This window comes from Psammomys obesus, unplaced genomic scaffold (assembly GCF_907164565.1).
Source record: "Psammomys obesus unplaced genomic scaffold, mPsaObe1.curated_primary_1811, whole genome shotgun sequence".
NCBI lineage: Eukaryota > Metazoa > Chordata > Mammalia > Rodentia > Muridae > Psammomys > Psammomys obesus.
Window position 1 is genome coordinate 1,488,115 of NW_026596091.1, and position 21,599 is coordinate 1,509,713.

Sequence of the window (21,599 nt, forward strand, 5' to 3'; positions counted from 1 at the left end):
TATCTAACTCTTTTACCTGCTCTTGGGTGGCCTGTCCAGCCTCAATATGAGGGCCTCTGCTTGGTCTTATTTTGTTTTGTTATGTCATGTTTGGTTGTTGTCTCTTGGAGGCCTGCTCTCTTCTCATGGAAGATGAAGGGGGTGGATCTTGGGGAGAGGAGAGGAGGTAAGGTGTGCGGAAGAGTGGAAGGAGGGGAAACTGTGGTTGGGATATACTGTGTGAGAGAAGAATCTATTTTCAATAATAAAAAGGACAGTCTGCAGTTGCTTAATGGCAGCACTGAGTTGTAGCTAAGTAGCGATGCTTCTTCTCCAACCCTTGTAGCCTTCTGTTCTTCAAGCAACAAACTTGCAAAGTGTCAGTTTTCATCTGTCATTTTACATGTAGACTGTATGTCTTACTTTCCTTATTACAAGCCTGGCTGCTTCAGGAATTTGCATAGATAACATGAGGGTGAAAATCTTGACTGTCTTCTGTACTTCTGTGTCTAGCTTAAAAACACATTTTGGATGAATGAATTTAAAACTATTCATCACATTCATGCACTCATTCATTCATTCATTCATTCATTCATTCATTCATTCATTCAGTTAGTGAATGTGCTTGCACACATATGGAGGTCAGAGGACAACCTGCAACAGTGAGTGTCTGCCTCTACCATGCAGGTTTTTGGATTATACTCAGGTGGTGAAGCTCAAAAGCAAGAGCCTTTAACCAATGAGCCATCTTGCCAGCCTTCAAATAGATTTTATTCCAAGAATACATTTCTAGTAAGACTGAAAAAACAAAAACAAAACACATGATCACATACGGAAGTTTCAAAAATTGAAAAAAACAAACCAAAGCCAAAACCCACAAATATTACTGTGCTGAGCCGGGCCAGGTCTGACTTCAGTTATATTATAAAACTTCCTAAGTACTAGATACCCTAGAAGGAACAGTGCCAACTATCTCAAACAAAAATAACCAACAGAATTCATCTGCAAATGCATGTGCCACATTTGCTATGCAATGACTCATCAATAGTATGACTATTCTTAGATAGTCATATATGAATTTTTAAAATTTTGTTTTTTTTTTTTTTTTACAATTTACTCATTTTCTATCCCAATTATAGTCCCTTCCCTCCCCTTTGCCTGGTCCCACTTTCCCTCCCCCACCCCCAATGAAGTCCACTGAGAGGGGGAGACCTCCTCCTTTGCCATCTGATCTAGCTTATCAAGTCTCATCAGGACTGCCTGGATCCTCTTCCTCTGTCGCCTGGCAAGGCCTAACAGCCAGGGGGAAGTGACCAAAGAGTAGGCAACCAAGTTCATGTTCATGTCAGAGGCAGCCCCTGCTCCCCTTACTCAGGTACCCACATGGAGACTGAGCTGCCTATGGGCTACATCTAAGCAGGGGCTCTAGGTCCTCTTTCTGCATGGTCCTTGGCTGGTGTATCAGTCTCTGCAGAATACCCCTGAGCCCATGTTTTTGGGCTTTGTTGTTCTCCTTGTGGAGCTCCTGTCCCCTCTGGGTCCTTCTCTTCCTCCCTTTTTCCCTAAGACTCCCTGTGTTCTGCCCAAAGTTTGGCTGTGAGCCTCTGCATCTGCTTCGATCCCCCGTTGGGTAGAGCCTTTCAGAGGACATCCATGGTAGGATCCAGTCCTGTTCCCTCTCTTCCACCACTTCTAGTGTCTATCCTGTTTGCCATTCTGAATGACCGAACTAGAAATGAACCAAACCAGGAAGACATGCATGTTACATACTCACTTATAAGTGGATATTAGCCATATAATATAGGATAACCATATTAAAATCTACAGACCTAAAGAAGCTAAACAACAAGGAGGACCATATATGAATTTTTAAAGAGTATATAAGAACTATGTGTTCACTGTAAAAATAATCTATAAAGAACTAGTAATCTTTCTAGTCAAAAACAGCACTGCTGCTCAGACAGTACTATTTTGAAAACCTTGGTGTTGGGGTGTATGAGTGCAGGCAAATGTGCACACATGTGGAAGTGAGAGAGCAGCCTCAGCTATTGGTCCCCACCTTCTGCCCTGTTTTAAGAGTCTCTTGTTTGCAGCTGGGTAAGCCAGGCTCCTGACCCTCTACCTCCTGAAGATTTTATGTCCAGCTCCTGTTGGGCGTTGGTCTGATGCTTGTATTTTGATGCTAATCTCTGGCCCTCAAGATCTGGTTACTGCCCAGATTCACCTATCCTTATTGTGTGAACCTGCCTAAGACATCATTCCTGATTGGTTAATAAAACAGGCCTGTACCTGGACAGGGCAGAAGGAGATAGATGTGGCTAAGGTTCTGGGCTTTGGGGACAGGAGAATCATGGGAAGGAGAGACATAGAAAGGAAGAGAGGAGGAGGGAGGACATCATGATGGGTTAGCATGGAGAAAGAACCATGTGGGCTGGAAGACTCTTAAGAATGGTGTGAAAAGAAATCCCAAGATGAAAAATATAAGCTAGTATTTATAAGATTATAGATGGAAGGTAGACCAGACAGGAATGGTTAAAGTGGATGGCAATGGACAGGGCTGGGAGGTGGATGGGGAAGTTACTGAGAGAACATAGGTGGAAATTATCTGCCCAAAGTGTTATAAGGCAATTAACTAATAGTGACTGTATCTTATTGATTACGATAGTAAGATAACACTGCCATGCCATAAATAATTATAGGGCTAATACTAAATACTATTAACCCAATACCATTATATTTTCAACAACAACCTCCCATATTGCTGTTAGGAGGACTGGGATTATGGACATGCACTACTATGTTGGTTTTCTGTGAGTTCTGACAATTTTGAACTCAGGTTTCTCATGTTGCATATCTTTCCAGCTCTGACATCCATTTTCAAGTGAATGGGTAGCATGTATGTGTGGTTTAGATTCATAGATATGGATACACACACACACACACATACACACACACACACACACACACGCATGCACACCACATTTAAAAAAATAGATACAAATGTGTATGCATATGCTTGTGAGAGCTAGAAGACAACCTTAGGTGTCATATGTTTGGAATGCAGCCCACCTGTCTTTTGAGGCAGGGTCTCTCATTGGCCTAAAGCCTGACAACTAGGTTGACATGTCTGGCCGACAGGCACTAGGGACTCTTTTCCGAGGGACCCTCTTATAAGTGTGTGCTAGACTTGTAAGTGCACACACTTATTCAGATCACTTATTTTGTAAGTATTTTCCTGACTGACCCATCTCCCCAGCATCCATTAGCTCATTTTTGATCTAAGAAAAATAGATTCAATCAGCCATTATTTTGGCAACACATACAAAGAACTATGATAACCATCTGACTACATGATGTAATCAATCTTTTCTCAAATCATGGAAGCAACTAATAGTTCAAGAAGATGAAACTGAAGCAATATTACCCTCAGAGTATCCTTTCCGGAATTAAGTTAGGTGTCCCATGTCAAGTACATGACACCTGTCACTTCTGAAAGCTGTTATCAACATTGTAACACTTCAATTATATTTCTAATAATGTGGCATCTTTACAGAAACTTAAGTGTTTGAACTAAAAAGTCAGAAATAAGGTTTAAGAATACATAAAATTTTGAGATTTTCAGGACTGAGAATATAGCTCAATTGACTAGCATGTGTGAGACCTTAAGTTCAATTCCTAGAACTGAATGAATGAATAAATAAATAAACAGATAGATAAATATTTCAAGGACAGATTTTCATCTCTGAACTATTTCATAAAACTGGTGTTCTTCAAAAAAGTGAAATAAAAGTCAGCTTAGATGTGATTTTTGTACAAAGGTATTAATAAACAAGAAGAAATAATATTATTACTGTTATCTCAAGAGTACAGGCCATGCCTTAATAGATTATTGGACTTCTACTCATTATATTAAACAGCTAACATCCCGTGACTACAGACTGAAGAATTCAGGGAGGAAACCAAAATTTGACTGCAATTTTAAGAGGAATTAGAGGGAATTGAGTGAGAATTGTACCTGGTCATTAAAACAGTAGCAAGTGAATTATAGTAGCAGACTTCTTACAATGATTCCCAAGCCCAAGATGTTACGAGGTCTGGGTTAAATACACATAAGACAAAGGTTAGATGCCTATGTGTTCGAAAAAGTATGTCTCTGCAGGGCCAAGGAGCTCAGGAACACATAACAATGCTGTGAGATTACTACTTCCTGTCATCTGCGCAGCTGCTCTTAACAGCAACTAAGTAGTCACCTCTGCTGCAAAGACTGGAATAAAAGGCTACACCCAACAGGAAAATTTCTCAGGTTTCCTCCAAATGATAAAAAAATAAGGCAAAGAGAGTTTAACCCACCTCTCTCTTTGCAAAGGACAAAAAGGAACTCGGCAGCAATTTGCTTGACGCCAAGGTCAACATGTGTCATGAGGCGCACCAGCTTGTTTCTCACAGTTGAGCCAACTTCAGGTCGATTTGTCACATCCCTCAATGGTGGTAAAACCTGATTGCACAAATGAAAAAAACCATCATCAATTGAGGGTCCTGGGGTACGTGAAATTGGTACCATGCAACTGGTCAGTCTTAGAAGAAACTACACTTAGTTTTAAATAAGAGTAACAAATAAAATAAAACAACTGTTAGCTTCCAAAATGAAATGAATCATCAGCATCGCCAACAATAGCCAGACCGCACGCACTCTCATGTGTGCAGTAGAGTTCTATTTGGACAGAAACGTGTCTTTCGTGTCATCCGGCTATCTCAGCACCAGCAGGGTTTCTGGTATTTAGCAAAAATTAATTTAAATGTCTGTGTCATGTTCCTCTTTCTTGCTGGGTATGACAGCACACAGGCTTGGAAGGCTGAGAGGAAGGTAAGAGTTCAAGGTCTGCTTTTTTAGCCAAATCAGAGAGAGACTGCCTGGATACAGAAAGGGAGGAGGAGTAAAGCCAGCGAAGAGCTTTTAGCATGAGCATGAGTACCTGAGTTCAAGACTCAGAAACCACATGAAAAAAAAAAATCACACATGCATTTCTCCCCACGAACAAAGGCCAATGGTATTTTTTCACATACTTCCTCAGTAGCCCAAGCCATACTGACTTATTACCGCTTTTAATTCTACCAGCATATTCAGTATCTAAGTTTTAAAAATCTGTATTTATGCTTTTTGGTTGTTTAATTTTATAATTAAAATGGCTCTTTCAGGCTGAACATTCCTAACTTCAAAATCTGGAACCTTTGAGTTCTTACATGATGCCACAAAAAGAAACTGTATGTGACAAGGTAAATGAAGTTCATGCGATACATTAAGTGAAGGTATGCTAAAAATGTATAAGTTATCTTAAAGCTCTGGGTATCAGATATCTTACTGGGTATCTATATAGATATCCCCAAATCTAAAAATATTATAAATCAGAAACACTTGGATGCAAGCACTTGAGGGAGAGATAACCAAGTATTTTTCTTTATACTAGCTACAATAATAGCCCTTTCTCTGCCTGTTCCTACAGGTCTCTGTTCAACTGTCACTTAAATTATTCCCTGACCCCTCTCTCACTAATCTTTACTATTCCTTTTCCTATTTCTCACTATTAGTCTTCCACAATCCTTCTTATACTTTAACCACCTAGCATAATAAATGTTTGCCTCTTTCCAAGAAAGTCCATTCTGTGACCCTGAAGAAGCACACACCCATGCTCTGGGTGTCTTTCTTTCTGAGCATGTCTCTCTTAATCCTAATGCTTATCCTAATATTAAAAAAAAAAAAAGTTCCACAAGGACGGTTTTTGCTCCTTCCTTATTAGTCTCTTCCTAGTGTATGGAATATTATAGGTGTCCAATAAATACTTGTTGATTTAGAAGGGAAATGAATAAATCCAAGTGATTTTTCATTAAGTGATATATTTATTGATCCATTTTCTGTTACTATAAGAAAATACCCAAGACATGCTAACTTTAGGAAGGAAAGACATTTATTTAGCCTACAGTTCTGGAGATTAAAAGCCTAAGATCAGGTGATCCTACCCACTGTTTCTACTGCTGGTGAGGGCCTAATGGAGAGGCAGGTGTTTGGGTGTTTGTAGGAGGAAAGGAATTACGTCTAGAAATAGAAAGCCAGACAGTTATTAAAGGGTCAGGCCAGCTGTACAGTTTGTTTTTCGAGAGATGAAGGCCCTCATAGGAACTACCTAGTTTGCTGAGGCAGTGCCCCCTGTGGACTTTCTACGAGGCTCTCTCTCTTAAAGGTTCCACACCATTCCCCACCAAGCCACCCTGGCAACATCAAGTCTCTAACACGTGTGCTTAGAGGAAAAGTCGTACACAAACCACAGCAAGGGCTTTCTAGATAAACAGTTCTTGTGCTAGAAAGTGAGGCACATCACAAGTCGAAGAACAACTTACTGTGCACCAACACAGACTGTGTACACGCAAAGTTTATTTAATCTAGTTAGTTAAAGGTTAACTAACTTTGCCCCTTCCAGCTCTCTCTTTCCACAGTGAGTGTACCAGGAAGTACAGGGACTAGAAATACAGCTATAAATTAAAACATAGAGACAAAATGTCAGACAAATGCTATCCAATGTTTATAAGACCCACATATAAGTATCTCTAGGAGGGTGGGGCATAATGTAAGGCATGAGGTAATTGCACAACAAATTCTTACTTGATTGGGTCAATTCTATGGGTTTTAACCCCTATTTCTAGAAGAACGAGAAACAGATAGGTGATTTCCACAGAATGCATCTACCTTAATATCCAGTGTGTACAATTACAAAAGTTAGCATGCAAAAACCTCTCAACTACCTTCTTGGGTTTCTTAAAGATTTTACTACTTTGCTGTTTCATGTCACTCCCCAATGGCACATGCATCTTTTCCTACATTATCCAACAATTTTTTTTTGGTAAGTTGTGTACAGTTTCTCTTTCAGAGTATCTCTTCTTTCAGTCTCTAGACTAATACAACCTGGGTCAGTAATTTCCACTGTTTTCGTTTGTAATTGCTCAAACACAGAGCACTCAAGGCCAATTTCCTTTGTGTATGCATGAGTTAGATTTAATCTGGTAGTTGCTACTACATGCATTAAGTAGTTAGACATAGTTTCAATTACAGTATTATCAAAACTAATTATCTGCTATTTTCCCCTTGGTGCTAGAGATTGAGTTTATGGCCCTTTTGAATGCCTGGCACATGCTGTACCCATGTGAGCCCCACCCTGAGACCACTTCTATGTTTCTTGAGCACCATCCACAGTGCATCCTCTCTAAAAGGTTGTTTCCTTCTCTCTCCTTCTCCCTCCATCCTTTCTTTCCTATCGTTGAAGTCCAAGGACCATTTTATTAAGCGCTTAAAAGGAAAAACAGGACAGGCAGCTGATAGGAGGGAGATGGAGAAAAGGGAGAGAGGAAGTCATGTCATTGAATTAGAATTAGCACTGGCAGTCTGTAAACAGTTGAAGAACAGGGATTGGGAGAGTTTCATGGAAAATATGCTTAGGATTTTGGCCAGTATCACATGAACAGAAAAGGGAACAAAGTTATGCTTTTGAGTTATCACTAAGAAAAGTGGGCAGGCTTAGCAGTGGCGATCTGTAAGCAATATGGCAAGGGAGGCCTCCTGGACTAGGTAAATATGTAGTGGAAGTTTTGCTGTTGTTAAAGATTCAGTTATGTTATGTAAACATGTTTTTATTTTAATTCCAAGTGTGGGATATGGGGCTGCTTCAGATTGTCCACAGCAGCAGACTATTTGCCTTGTGTGGGTTCTGAGAAGGGTGTGATCTTTGCCAGCTGCAGATATTTTCACTCTGGGTACTTAGAGAGGGAATAAATGTCAGAGCCCAGAGAAGGGACTGGGGGCTCAAAGAAAGAAAAAGGATGTTGGTACTCCTGGTTGCTGTTGATAAAGTTTGACAAGAAGTTGGAGCTATCCTGAAATGAAGATTGGAGTTACCCCAAGGAACCCAAGACCTCTAACTAGCAGGAAGTGACTAAAGAGAACTAAGACCCCTTTCCCCACTAACATTCTTTCTTCCTACTCACCCTTTTCTCCTATCTAGTGTTGGGATGTTAGAAGGGATAGGGGTGGAGATGGAAGGTAGAGGCATAAGAAACCCCAATAAAATAGCTAAAAAAAAGAAAGAAAGAAAAAGAAAAAGGATGCCAACATAAGTACATTCATTATCTCCCTTTGTTGTGCTGTACTCTCCACACACTAAGACTCCATATGTTAAGGCATGATCCCTAATGTGGTGGTAGCAAGAGGTGGTGAGCTGACCTTTAAGAGCTCAGGCAACAGGGAAGGTTGTAAGGTTAAGCTGTCCCGGGTGTTTCATTGTAACAGTGATGAGCACACTGACATAGAAAATTGGTACCAGAAGTAGGGCTTTACCTGAAAATGAGGAGCAGCTTTGGAATCAGGTGAGTAGGAGAGGATGGAACAAACTATTTGGAGGAACAGGCTAGACAGTTTAGAATGTTGTAAATACAGTTTAATTGGAAGTTCTGGTAAGGGCTCAAAAAACTAATTTTGGATGGAAATGAGAATCTGATGGGGACGCCATCACTATTACAGTGTCATAAAGAATCTGGCCACACTGAATCCATATCCTAAGATTTTGCAGAGGCTGAAATTAGGAAGGCTGGACTAGTTTATTTGGCCAGAGAAATTTCAAAACAATATAGCATTTGGGTTATGATGTTAGTGTTACTGGCTACTGTTAGATTCATAGTAAGTGTTGGAAGCAAAAGGAAATGGAAGATTCATAAAGCTTTCAGCTTGCCCAAGGAAGGAATAGAAAAAGTGACTAAGGGTATGGCTAAGGAAGGTACAGGGAGACTGTTAGAGAGTGGCAAGAATGCTAACTATGAGGTTTATATAAAAGCCTTGAGCCTCTCCCAAATCTTCTAGGCCATTCTCCACCCACCATCACAGGCCAAGAGACTTTTCAGGATAGCACTGTCTCAGGAACTGAGACCAGGCTGCTCTCTACTGGCTTACTATCCAAGACCATATCAGGATTTGTTCTCCTGTGCTCAACTGGACTATCTCTGGCTGCAGCAGTGGCTAAAGCAGGCAGATGCAGAGTTCATATCAGGGGCCAGCTTTTCTGCCATCTACAGGGTGCTGGTTCTGCAGATATGCAGAATAAAAAGACTCATGAGATAATGATGGCACTGACCGAGATTGCAAAGAAGGCCAAGCAGAAATGTGCCGCAGGCTCAGAGGCCCTGCCAGGAGTGCCTGGTGGGATGATGCATAGTAGAGATGCTGGAATGGAGCTGTAATATGGACCCAAGTAACAGAAGGTGACCAAGAACATGCCACGCTTGCTCAGGAAAGCCACAGATAGTAGCAAGCAGTCATCTGGGCAATATCCAGCTGAACTGTAGGAGACTACAGAGCGAGAGTCAACTTTGTAGACCAGGCTGGCCTCGAACTCACAGAAATCTCCCTGACTCTACCTGCCAGAGTGCTGGAATTACAGACATGTGCCACCGTGGCCGGCTTTGAAATTGAAATTTTAATGTCTTGAGTCTGAGATAGAATTTAAAAAGTTCAAAGCTTATTACCCAATCTACCAGTACATTCTGTGAACTGCACTTTCATGACACAGCTCAAAGGATGAACTCTGGCCACGACTGTACCTTCTAGGCCTTCTCCAGTGTTTTTAGGACTGCACGAAGTAGTATGGTGACCGTCCACTTATGCTCCACTCTCTTACACACAGCATTTGAAGTAAACATTCAGTGTTTTCTCTTCTTATTTAGAGAGAATCCAAAGTGCTATCCAACCTTGTCTTCCGCCCTGTTTACTCTTTCACTGTTCTTTTACAGTCTCTCCCTTCTGTCTTTTGTGCTGTCACACTGGCTGCCTTGTTTCCTCTTTTGCATGCCAAAGCTTCGCATCTGAGAACTCCAAACACTTTCTCCCTGATAGATTCTGCTCTCTGGAACCTCTTCAGAGAGGCACTCCTGTATCTCAACTCTCCTTTCCATCCTTTGGTCTCTCCTTCTTTAGGACACTTAACACGCTCCACTATTGCACAATTACTTTTTAATTTATTATCTCCTATAAGGTAAATCCTGTAAGAGTAAAGAACTCACGGTGTTGAATATTCAGAGCAGTTTAACAAACAGCATGTAATAGACCTGCTGGATAAATGAATGAATAATGTATACAAGATCATTTATTTCTGGCTAGAAGGTTTCTAATTTTCTGAAAGGAAACTATCACGAAAACTTATTAGTTCTATGTTAACAACATATATACAAAGTTTTAATTTTAAGATATAAGCAATTACCTGATCTTTGAGAAATTTTCGGATGTTCCGATGAGCTCGGGAACATTCTGTTAATAAGCTGAGAACTGGAGTTAGACCCTCTCTATAGCTGCTTCCCTATAAAGAAAACCATGCACACCATATTAGTTCAGTTCTTAAGGGTGTGGCTCTCCTCCATTTAACCTGAGAATACAAAGACTTTTTTTTTTTTGAGGGGAAAGGGAGGACCCAGCTTGTGATACCAAAGCTTTACTTTAAATATAATATTTCCGTAAGTTTACTTTACTATCTAGTTTTGTCTTTTCTGTTTTTTGTTTGTTTGTTTTTATTTTTATTTTTTTAATTTCCTACATTTTCTTGGGTTTACACCAGCTCAGCTAATACGCTTCAATGAAGCAAAGGCTTTTCGGACCCATCTATACCACCCATTTACCAGAGAAACTGAGTGGCAGACTAGAGAAAACTGAAGATGAAACACTTTTTGAAGACATCATTTTTGGAGTAGGTTAGTTTTTACTTCTAACATTTACAAAGTAGCAACGCAAGGCAGTTAATAATTTTTCCTTTACTTTCAGACACTAGTTACAAATTTGGTGGTCTAAAAATACAATTTTCAACATTAAATAAACTCACTTGACTTCTACCAATTTATCATTATTATGATAAAATGTCTTTAAAGGTAAAACTATGTAACATGCCAAGTATGAAGAACAAGCTTGGTTGTGAGCTCATGCCGTGTGACCTGTCTCTATGTAGGGCACATCTAATCTTTAGATATACCTTCCCAAGGCCTCCACTCTAGCAGCCTTACCTTGTCAATTCTCTTCTCCATAAAACTGAGTAAAACATGAATGGCCTCCATATTCATGCCATTGTATACCATGGTATTGTTTTTCAAAGCTGTGTCTTTCTCGGTTGTTTTATCACTGGGCAGTTCATCTAGAGTCGCTGCCTCTTGGGCTGTTTCTTCATGGGTTAATGGACAAATGAGAACATCCAAACAAGAGACTGGAACATTGCTTAAAAGGTTGACAGCATTACTGAAAGGCAATTTGAAAATACAATATTTTAATTTGATTGAATAGGCTTTTAAAATGCAAACAATATACAAAGTTCAGAGGTGACTTTTAGGAGCCAATTAAAATTTTTCTTTTTCAAAATGAGCCATTATTTGGCATTTACTCAGAGAAAAATAAAGAACTGTCTCAAACATACACATGGCAAATTAAAAAGAAGCAATGGTAAACGGACAGACACATTACAGGATGCCACATCACTTTCTGAAATGCTACAACAGGAATAAGCCAGCTCTCACGCCAGCACTTTAATTTACTGTGACAATGCCAGCTTTGCATTTTCTTCAAGGAGTGAACTTCTTTTGCGGATCCCCTGGTCTATTACTCCTTAGATTGTCACATAAAGCACTTGAGAAGCAATGCGTACAAGCAGCCTTAGCACAGAGGCAACGACAGAAACAAGCAAAGACTGTAGTATTAAGATTTGTTTTTTCTTATGTTCAAAACACAACTTTTAAATCATCCAATTTTTGTATGTGGCATTTTCATGAAAAAATAAATGGTGTCTCCATTTTTTCCCCTCTCATCATCGGGTCTCTTTAAAAGAAGCCAGCACTGCTGTTTCTGGTCTCTATCCTAGGCCCTTCTGCTGTTTCAGGGATTGCCTACCTTGGGGATGCACACCAGCAGGGGGAACCCCAACCCTGTATTTTTAGCATACACTAAAAACCTTGTTCTAGTGCTCAGTATACAAGAGTTAAAATGATAGTAGAGACTTAGAGATTTAGCAAAAATAGGCATGCTTTCAACATATTTCCTCCATGTAGTTTCATATTTTGATCTACCAGGAGAAGCAGTGTTCCTGTGTGAGCTGGATCCTAATAGCCTGCACCCCAGGACTTCCTGATAAACAACAATGGAAAGACAGGCATTACATTTCTTAGTGACACAGAAGCCAGTCTAAAAATAACCACATCCTGACTAAAAATAAACTCTTGCAAATACAGTGTAAACGTGTAACCACTTGGAAACCAAAGTCAGGACTTAATCCATCTGCTGCCATCTTAACTTAGATTACAGCAATTTAAAATGTACTTTATAGCGAGATTCTAAAAATTAAAATAAAACACACAGAAAAATAATACAGGGGGTTTTCTTTCTTTTACTTTGAAGTATGGCTTCATGTCCCATGAATCAATATGTCATTCTTTTTATATTATGGAAAAATAAAAATTATTTTTAAAAAAATCCATTACAAATTAAACAATGCAAAAATGAGTGGAAATAAAAATAATATAAATTGTGGGCAAAAAAAAAAATCACCCCAATTGAACAATACTTTATGAACAGATGGTTTCTGGTAAAGTATAAGTTACTGTTGTCCTCAATGAAGCTGTTGTTGCTGTCACACACTGTCCTGTCATTTGTGACATTCAAAGGCAGTTAAAGTACACCACTTCTCACACAAACTTTAGCATTTCTTTCTGCAAGCTTCCATAATTCCTTATTTATAGTTTAAAATGGCTTGTGTCTCCCTCAGCATTTGGAAACAGTTAATATTAAAAGCCACTGGGAGAAGACAGAAAGAACTTTCCCTAAGACTTACTTTCTGAAATGGAAGAAGCTATTCTGAAATGCTAGGATTTTCCCTCTAAACACAGGATAACCCTCTCTGGAAACCATCAGCAGTGTGATCCTCTAAATCTATTACAGACCAGACTGAAGAGCCTGAGATGGTCACTCTATTACAAAGGGATGTTTCTCTTTTAGATCTCTTACAGGAGGAGTTTCCAAGAATTCGGCATATTTAAGAAGCCAAATGTAGAGCTGGAATCAACAAATATTTGGATGTTTCACGCTTTTCAAGAAAAGTTCCAATTTTCTTATTTCTTATTAAACAACTCAGTTCTCAAACAGCTATAAAATTAATTTTCTGGTTCACTGTGTTCAAGCTATTCTTTTTAAGTAGGAAGGTCAGCCTTTTGAGCTCTGTCACTTCTCTGACAGTTTTATTTGTGGTAGAAGAGTGCATGAGATTCTCCAGCTACCAGGAAGTCAGTGACGATGCACAGATTTGCACAATGGTGTTTGCATTCCTACTCTAGGGGGGTAGAAATGCTGTGTATATTACTCTCCTTTCCAGTTCCTAGAGACCATTAATCACTGTGCCATGACATCCTCCAGCTTATGCTCCCAGCCCCCTCCTGATATGCAGATTCAAAAGCAAGGCCTACTTAAGAGTTCCTCCGTGCCTTGATTAAAGGATTACTAGCTGTGAAAATAGGAAGACAACCTCAAATTTAGTCTTCTGTCATTGGTGAACTCAACAAATGCTAAATGACAGCGAGGAGCATGGGAACAGCTCATACCAATCAGTAGCAAGTAACAAATCTTATGATCAAATATATTTTCTTTACATTTGAGGCTTATGTGTATTTTCAAACTTGGAAAAAAAGCCAGCAGAAATATATCTTAAGGTCTTTAAAATATTCCCCTCTTCTTTATATTTATTTAAGAAGACATGGTTTAATTTTTTTTTCTTTTGTGGTAAAAACACTTAAGATCTACTCTTTTAACAGATGTTAAATATATGCTGCAGTACTGTCACTACAGACCCTAATCCAGAGCAAACAACACGGGAAGTCAGAATGACAAACTGTATTTTTGACTCATGACACTACTCCCACACCCCTCCCTCGTGGTCCTTGGTCACCACTATCATACTACCTGGCACTATGAGTTTCTCTATTTTAGGTTCCTTATTAGAAGAGGAGCATGCAGTATTTGTCCATCTGTAACTGGTTCATTTAACTTGTTACAGTTAAATCTACATATGCTCTTGAAAAGGATAGGATGTCTTTCTTTTTTTTAGGATGTCTTTCTTTATAAAGACCAAATATATTCTGTTACACACATATACTTCCCACATTTTATTTGCTGTTAAACACTTAGGATGTCTCCCTATCCCTACTCTGTGGCTCTATCTTTCTCTTCTCCTTATATTTTCCTTACCTAATTATGTGCTGTCAGGCATTTGGGTGGTCTTCCTGTCCCTGACATCGTGAGTGGTAACGTGATGAACACGAGTGTGCAGCTGTCTCTTTGGGACGATGATTTTTATTTCTTTCGGATATACATCCATCAGTGTGGGTGATGGAGCAAATGGCACTTCGATTTTCAATAGTTAGAACTTCTGCACTATTTCGTACACTTTGCTGCCAGTGTACAAAGATTCTCCTTTCTCCACAGCTTTGTGGTGTCCTTTAAGCAGCCACTCTAACAGGTATGAGGTGAATCTTAAGGTTTTGATTTGTATTTTACAGAAGATTAGTAATGCTAAACATGTTTTCATATGCATGTCTTCTTTGGAGAAATGTCTATTCAGATCCCTTGTCCTTCCTTCTTGCCTTCCTGCTCCCTCCCTACTCTTTTTCCTCCCTTCCCTCTTTTTTTTTTCTTAGCTATTAAGAGTCCTGTGCTGGGTATGGTAGCACAAGCCTGCAATCCTAGCACTCAGGAGGCTAAAACTGGGGATTATCTGAAGACTAGCTTAGGCTACATAGTGAGTTTAAGACCCTGAGCTACAAAGACACTGTATCAAAAGCAAAACAAAGCCAAAAATTTCCTCACATATATGTTAAATGCAAACTCTTTACAAACAGGAAGAAGGGGAAGCCTGTAAACAGCTTCCTCCTGCACAGGTGAGGCTTCACTTTGGCAGTTTTGTATGCACTACAGGTTTTCAGTTAGATGAAGTCCCACCCAGCTAATCTTGCCTTTGTTGTCTGTTCTTCTGGTGTCATACCAACAAATCACTACAAAAACCAAGGCTAGGTCTGTGAGCCTGTTTACTGTTTTAGACTTCACATTTAAGGAACCCACTGGGGTGCAGAAAGTATTCAATTTGTATCTATTGATGGCATTGAGAAGAAGTCTCACTTTGCTCTTTAACCAATGCACTAACACTGGTACCCACACCCAAGTCATATGTGATGCTCCCCATTTACAAACACCAGTGAAGTATCGGAAAGATTAAAATTTGGTGCCATGGGAAGGACCTTTCTGAACTGGTCATGATACAACAGCTATGCTCTGGTAGGTTATACACTGTTTTACCCATGCTTTTTTTGTAGGGACAGGGCTACTCTTTGGGGCCTCAAACCTGTTAAACATACCATCCCTTCACAAAATCATCAGCCTTGCTTCAATAGTTTTAAACTAAACAAATTCTTTCAAAATGGGCAAAACACATTAAGTGATTTCTGAAAAGGAAACCAAAATTTAAGACATTACTTAAAACACTAGCACCTTTTATTTTCTGACAAGAAAATGGCAGATTCTTTTGTTTGCTGTTTCATAACAAAGCCAGTACAATCAAACTGGAATCATGTTTCTTTTCTCAGACTGAATCTTGGATGACCCAGGAAAGCCTTGAATTCAATATGTAATCTTTGAGACTGAGTCCCACATACATCAAACTGGCCTTAAACTTACTAGGTAGCTGACAATGACCTTGAACTCTGGATACTCTTCCCTTGCCTCCTGAGTGCTAAGATTCAAGAATTCACCACCTGAAATTTGTTTTAAAAAATTGGAAATTGGGTCAGGGAGATGGCTTAGAGGGTAAAGGTTGGTCCCTGGCGTAAAAAGAAAACCACCTCCACAAAACTGTCCTCTGATCTCCACACAAGTACCCTCACATACATAACCCCCCCCCCCCCCCCCACACACACACACATAGTTTTTATTTTTAATTGTAAATTAAGCAGGCATGGATGTCAAGACACCTGTAATCCCAGCACTCAGGAGGCTGAGGCAAGAATGCCAGTTGGAGGCTAGCCAGGATTATATTGTGAGACCTTATCTAATATTTAAACACACATATGAAAGTTAAAATTTTAAATGTGGGTCTTATACAAAATGAGCTTACATCCATGTGTTACTGACCAGTTCTGCCTGACAATATACCCTGAGAAATACGCTAACAATAAAGCCATCAGAAGAAGCAACACATCTGAATGCCTAAGATAGAAAATATACAGAAAAGGCTAATAACTGAGAAGATAATAAGCTTGAGGTAGATTAATTTTAAAATCATTTAAAAAACTACTTTATTATCCCATTTACTATTTACTTTTAAATATCATTAATGATTTATTTCACATAAAACAGCTGTATATGAACATAATTTACATGTAAATAAAGACACTTGAGGATGTTTTCAAAAGGTTTTCCTACTAAAGTTAGAGATGATCAAAACCTCTGGAGAACAATGGCACAGGGACTACTAAGGAAATTGCTGTAAAGAGAGAGAAACAAATATGATAGTAGCTCTTAGTATGTGTGCAAGTGCGTGTGCATACACCATGGTACTTGAATGGGATTTAGAGGACAACTTAGAGGAGTCAGTTTTCTCCTTCCACCATGTAGGTTTGGGGGCTTGTGTGTATGCATGTGCGTTGAGTATGTGCATGTGTGTGTAGGAATATGTGCATGCGAGTGATTGTGGGTGCCCTACAGGCCAGAAGGGGGTCTAGGAACTCCTGGAGCTACAGCTACAGGTAGTTGTGAGCTACATGACTGGCGGAGTCTTGACAGAGAGCAGTAAGTGCTCTTAACCACTCAGTCATCTTCCAGCCCAGTGATTTAAGTTTTGATAAGGATTTATTTTTCTCCTACAAATGAGATACGTCTTGGCATATTCGTATTTTGAAGACTTGATACACTCAAGGATATCAAAGCTGTAGAAGGAGAGATAATGGTAGAATAAGGTCTTAGGAAGCAAAAACAAAGGTGTAAAAATAGCACTGGACAGGAAGAGAGACTTAAATATCTGAGACTGGCAGGAAACAAGAACAGATACAGACTGCAACAAATTTATTGGTACTGCCAAGGGACTGAGGGTTTGAGGAAGCTCCTGCCTGAGTTTCCAATTATTGTTAAGTGGCTGGCAAGATTATCATCTATTCATTCCACTCCTCCTTTCAATTCAATAGTACTGTACATGTGTATGTATGTATGTACATAAGCACATATGTGCACTTGCCGAGGTGGCAGGGACACAGTAGGGGATGAGACAGGTAAGATATACCCCTTTTTAAAAGGAATCTCTTTGTCTGAATGCCTGTGTGTCTATGTGTGGGTGTGCACATGTGTGCAGATGTACTTGGAGGTCAGAGAGAGCCTTGGATCCCCTGGAGTTGAGTTAGCTACAGGTGGTTGTGAGCTGCCTGGCATGGGTGCTGGGACCTGAATTTGGGTCCTCTGTAAGAACAATATGTGGTCTTAACTGCTGAGCCATCTCTCCAGCCTGATCTTTTTTAAAAGCTTATAACTTCATAAGTTATAATAAATAGAAAAGAAATAATAAATGTACAAGAAAATAAAGGAACAATATTAGTTAGTGATAAATGCCATGAAAAAAAAAAGCAAATGATAAAATGATAGAATGCATTTATGTATGTGTACACATGTCTAAATCAGGAGGTTGGAGAACGCCTAACTGAGCAAATTAAGTTACATTTAAACTGAATTATAAATGAGCAGAAGAAGCCAGCTCCACAAATACCTGGGTAAAAAGCATTCCAGCACTTCCAGATGGAGCAAATGCAAAGGCCCAAATAAGCAGGCTGTATCTAGGGAAGAAGGGCAGACTATTTTGAATATAGAGCCATCTGGTTTGTAGAATGGTAGGCTTTCAGAGCCAGGGGGAAAGAGTGGATCAGTGCCATGAAAATGTTTTGCTTGACAATAGGAAGAGGGATATTGTCAAAAGCAGAATGCTCCCCTAAGAGTGAGGCCAGTTCCTCAGATCTAATTCCATGGATTCATCCAGTATCACACAATGAGAGACAGTTCTCATTCAGAGGAAACTGATGTAATTGGCATACTGCCATGGTGAGAATATACTGCCCAATTCATTATGCAGAGCCTGTGTGACACTCAGCATAAGATTGCCCCCCTGTAATCTTGTAGTAGGGGTTGAGACAATCCCAGGCTTCTATGACTATGCCAAGAAACAGTTTGAAGGCTTTTAGGACTCCCACAATCATACCCGCCTTCCCCTTGTTGCCAAGATCTCTTGCTAAGTAAAAGCAGGGTATGAGCTGACAGGGCTACGTGAGGCCTAGTGCAGGCTGTAAAGGTTTGGCAAACTCATGGATAGAGGAAGAAAGAAGGAACTCATCAGGTGACATAGCCTTCCCTAGATGGCACCACATGTCCTAAGTCATGTCATAACCGGAAAGAAGAGTTCTTGATCCTGATGACTGAGAGGAACCATGAAAATTCCAAGCAGACACTGGCTTTCTGAAGCACAAGTCTGTATGCAGTGGAGATGAAACCATCTGTCAGGTCAGATCACTTCCCACAGGCTGTGGAGGCTGTCAGCTTCATTTGGAGTTGGGGGTGTTGACATTCTCACGATATGAGGGAGGAGAAGGTTGAAATAATGAACTGATGATGTTCAGGGATAGAAAGAAAACCTGTGAGTCTAATTTAGATAACAGAAGAAGTCCCCACTAGAGGCAGGCAGTGGGTGACTACAGGCAGAGGACAGAGCTGTGAGGAAGACCCTCACAGACCACATGAGCTAGTCCCACAGCAATTGTTACTGGAACTGGTCACTGAAATCTACTCAAAACTATCTTGTGGTTTCTTTCTATTCTCGTCTCAAATTGTTATTTAACTTTTCATAATATTTATGTCTTGTCTCCCTATTTAGTGCAGCTCCTTCAGTGCATGAGCCATGGATATCCTCAGGTCACCTTAGAATAGCACTCAGTGGGGCTGACAGTTTAAGAGAATCCCTTCTTACCTGGAAAACTTATTTACAGAAAATAAGTCTAAAAAGAGCCAAGAGAGCTAACAATAACAACAACAAAAATGCCTCCCACTCTGACCTCTCCAAAGTAAATGTCTTTGTCTGTACTCTCATATACGCTTGTTCACTGATACAGTGCTTGCGAGTAGGAGTGGGAGAGCGAAAGAGAGCAAAAGAGGAAGAGAGAGACTCATTCTCCCCTGTAAGTACTAACTGGAGAACCTCAGGGAATGGACTACAGGCTTTGATCTTCTTTTAACCCTAAAGCTCAAATTGATACCTAACACATGGTTAAATACCTAACACATGGTTTAAATGGAAATAAAATCAGCTCATTTTCAAATATTTAAAATGTGATATATATGATGATTAGGAGACAATATTGTTACGAGTTGAATATTCCAAATTCAAGATAATTCCTACCAATATCTCAATGATATTTTTATAGAAATAAAAAAAAAAAAACAAACCCTCATCTTTAAACTCATATTGAATGTCAAGAGACTGAATAGCCTGAACAATCCTGCAAGAGAAAAGCCTGAGAATCACAATTCCTGGTTTGAAAACTTAATACATTACTTCTAGCAGAAAGTTATACAAATGGCCTAAAGACAGTCAAACCAATGGGAAAGATAAAGAATCCAGAAATATGCTCCCTTCCCTCGCACATGCACACACACACACACACACACACAGGTAGGCGCCAAGAGCAATAGGGAAAGGAAAGCCTTTCCAATAAATGGTGGTGGAAGTTGTATATCCAACACACAATATTCACTCAACATGGATCAAAGACACGGATGAGCACATGCTAAAACAGTGTGTAGAAGAAACTGGAACTGAGCACCTAAAGCAAGCTAATCTGTGTCTAGGTCTCATCCTCCCTAGAAGCCTGGAGGTCATCCTTGTCTAATTCCTCTCCAAAGTAAATTGTGACTATGCAAGTTTGGGGTCTAAGTACTAATGGATAAGCTTATCAACTGTGGGAAGGAGTACTGAAGACACTTTCAAGCAAATAGTAGAAACGGAACAGAATAATGCCAACAACATTCTAGCTGCTAAAAGAAACAGAAATGCGGCTTAGAATGCTGAGCAGTGGAAATGGAGGTCAGGCTCTGCGGCCTTTCTGAGCTAACCCATTCATCATGCCCATGTCTTTTTCACATCTCTGATGAAAGCAATGGTGTAGACTTACAGAGAAACAGACCAGAAAGTTGCCAGGCTCTTGCTTTTTTTTTTTTCTAACGCATCTTTAACATCTAATAAGAACGGAATTTCTGGAAATTCCGTTCAGGAAAATATTTAGAATATCAGAAAACAAATATCTTTATATGATCAAAGGATAAACACAAAAATAATTTTCTAAATAAAATATTAAAAATTCAAAAGCAATTAAAAACTTTTAGACTAAATGTTACATTTAAAAGTCACTACGCTTATCACAGTAACAGAAAAAAACAACAGATGAAGCTGCTGGTGTTAACATCTTAGGAAGTGCCAGGCCAGTAGGTTTCTTGGAGTCTCATGTGATCATTACCACACATTACCCTATCCAGGGTCACCTATAACACTACAGCATTTGTTAAAGTAAATCAATGCATCGAAGAAAGGAGTACAGAGTCGGGTGGTGGTGGTGCACACCTTTAATCCCAGCACTCAAAGGACAAAGGCAGGCAGATCTCTGGGTTTGTGGTCAGCCTAGTCTACAGAGCTAGTTCCAGGACAGCCAGGGCTACACAGAGAAACCCTTTCTCTAAAACCGAAACAACAACAACAACAGCAAAAAGAACATAAAAACCCTTGAAACTAACCTTTAAAAAATGAAATAGAAGGGGACGGTAGTGAATACGAACAAAAGACAATGTACGAAATTCTCAAATTAATAAAATATTATTTAGAAAAGAATAAGATGACTTTTAGGTATCACTTTAAATAGCCAATTTGTCTCTTGCACCTTACAGTTTCACACAAGTCCTGTGTAAAAAAAGGCCCAGATTTAACACCTCTAGTAGATCCCCAGAAACTTCTGATATTGGAACAGCTCTCCGTGGATTGACCTTGATGTCATCATTGTTTACATTGATACTAATCACTCTCTTCTGATTAAAAGGTCATGTAAGGCCATCGTAAGCAAACTGCTACATCAGCAACAAGCCTTATCTCTGTAATGCCTCTGAGAGCTACTCATAATCCTGGCTGTGCTCTTGGATATACATTTATATTCACAGTATAACTAATAAATTTTTTTAAAGTAACTCTTTAGATAAAGGGAAAGATTTTACAAGATCATGTAAGTCTTGCAAAAAGAAAGAAATCTGATTACTTTGTAGAGATCTGAACAATTTCCGTAGTTTGACTCTCTTGACACATACTGAAATTCATTCTTGGGAGAATCCCGGTAGAGCTACCTGTAGCTACACAGCAGTGGCTGCCAGAATTCCTTCTCACAGCGTATGTATGTATGTATGTATGTATGTATGTATGTATGTATGTATGTATGTATGTATGTAT

General features: G+C 39.5%; 1 protein-coding gene across 6 annotated transcripts in view; it reads right to left on the reverse strand.

Moving 5' to 3' along the window:
- Positions 1–21,599, reverse strand: part of Ric8b (RIC8 guanine nucleotide exchange factor B) — a 101,411-nt gene that overhangs the window by 34,318 nt on the left and 45,494 nt on the right. For all 6 annotated transcript variants that reach the window (XR_008722518.1, XR_008722515.1, XR_008722516.1 and 3 more), the window contains exons 5-7: positions 11,062–11,290; positions 10,272–10,367; positions 4,330–4,474 (exon numbers count right to left, since the gene is read on the reverse strand). Coding sequence is in view for 3 of the 6 variants with exons in the window: in XM_055627780.1 (XP_055483755.1) it covers positions 4,330–4,474; positions 10,272–10,367; positions 11,062–11,290 (470 nt within the window). In the remaining 3 variants the exon portion in view is untranslated. The remainder of the gene's footprint in view (positions 1–4,329; positions 4,475–10,271; positions 10,368–11,061; positions 11,291–21,599) is intronic.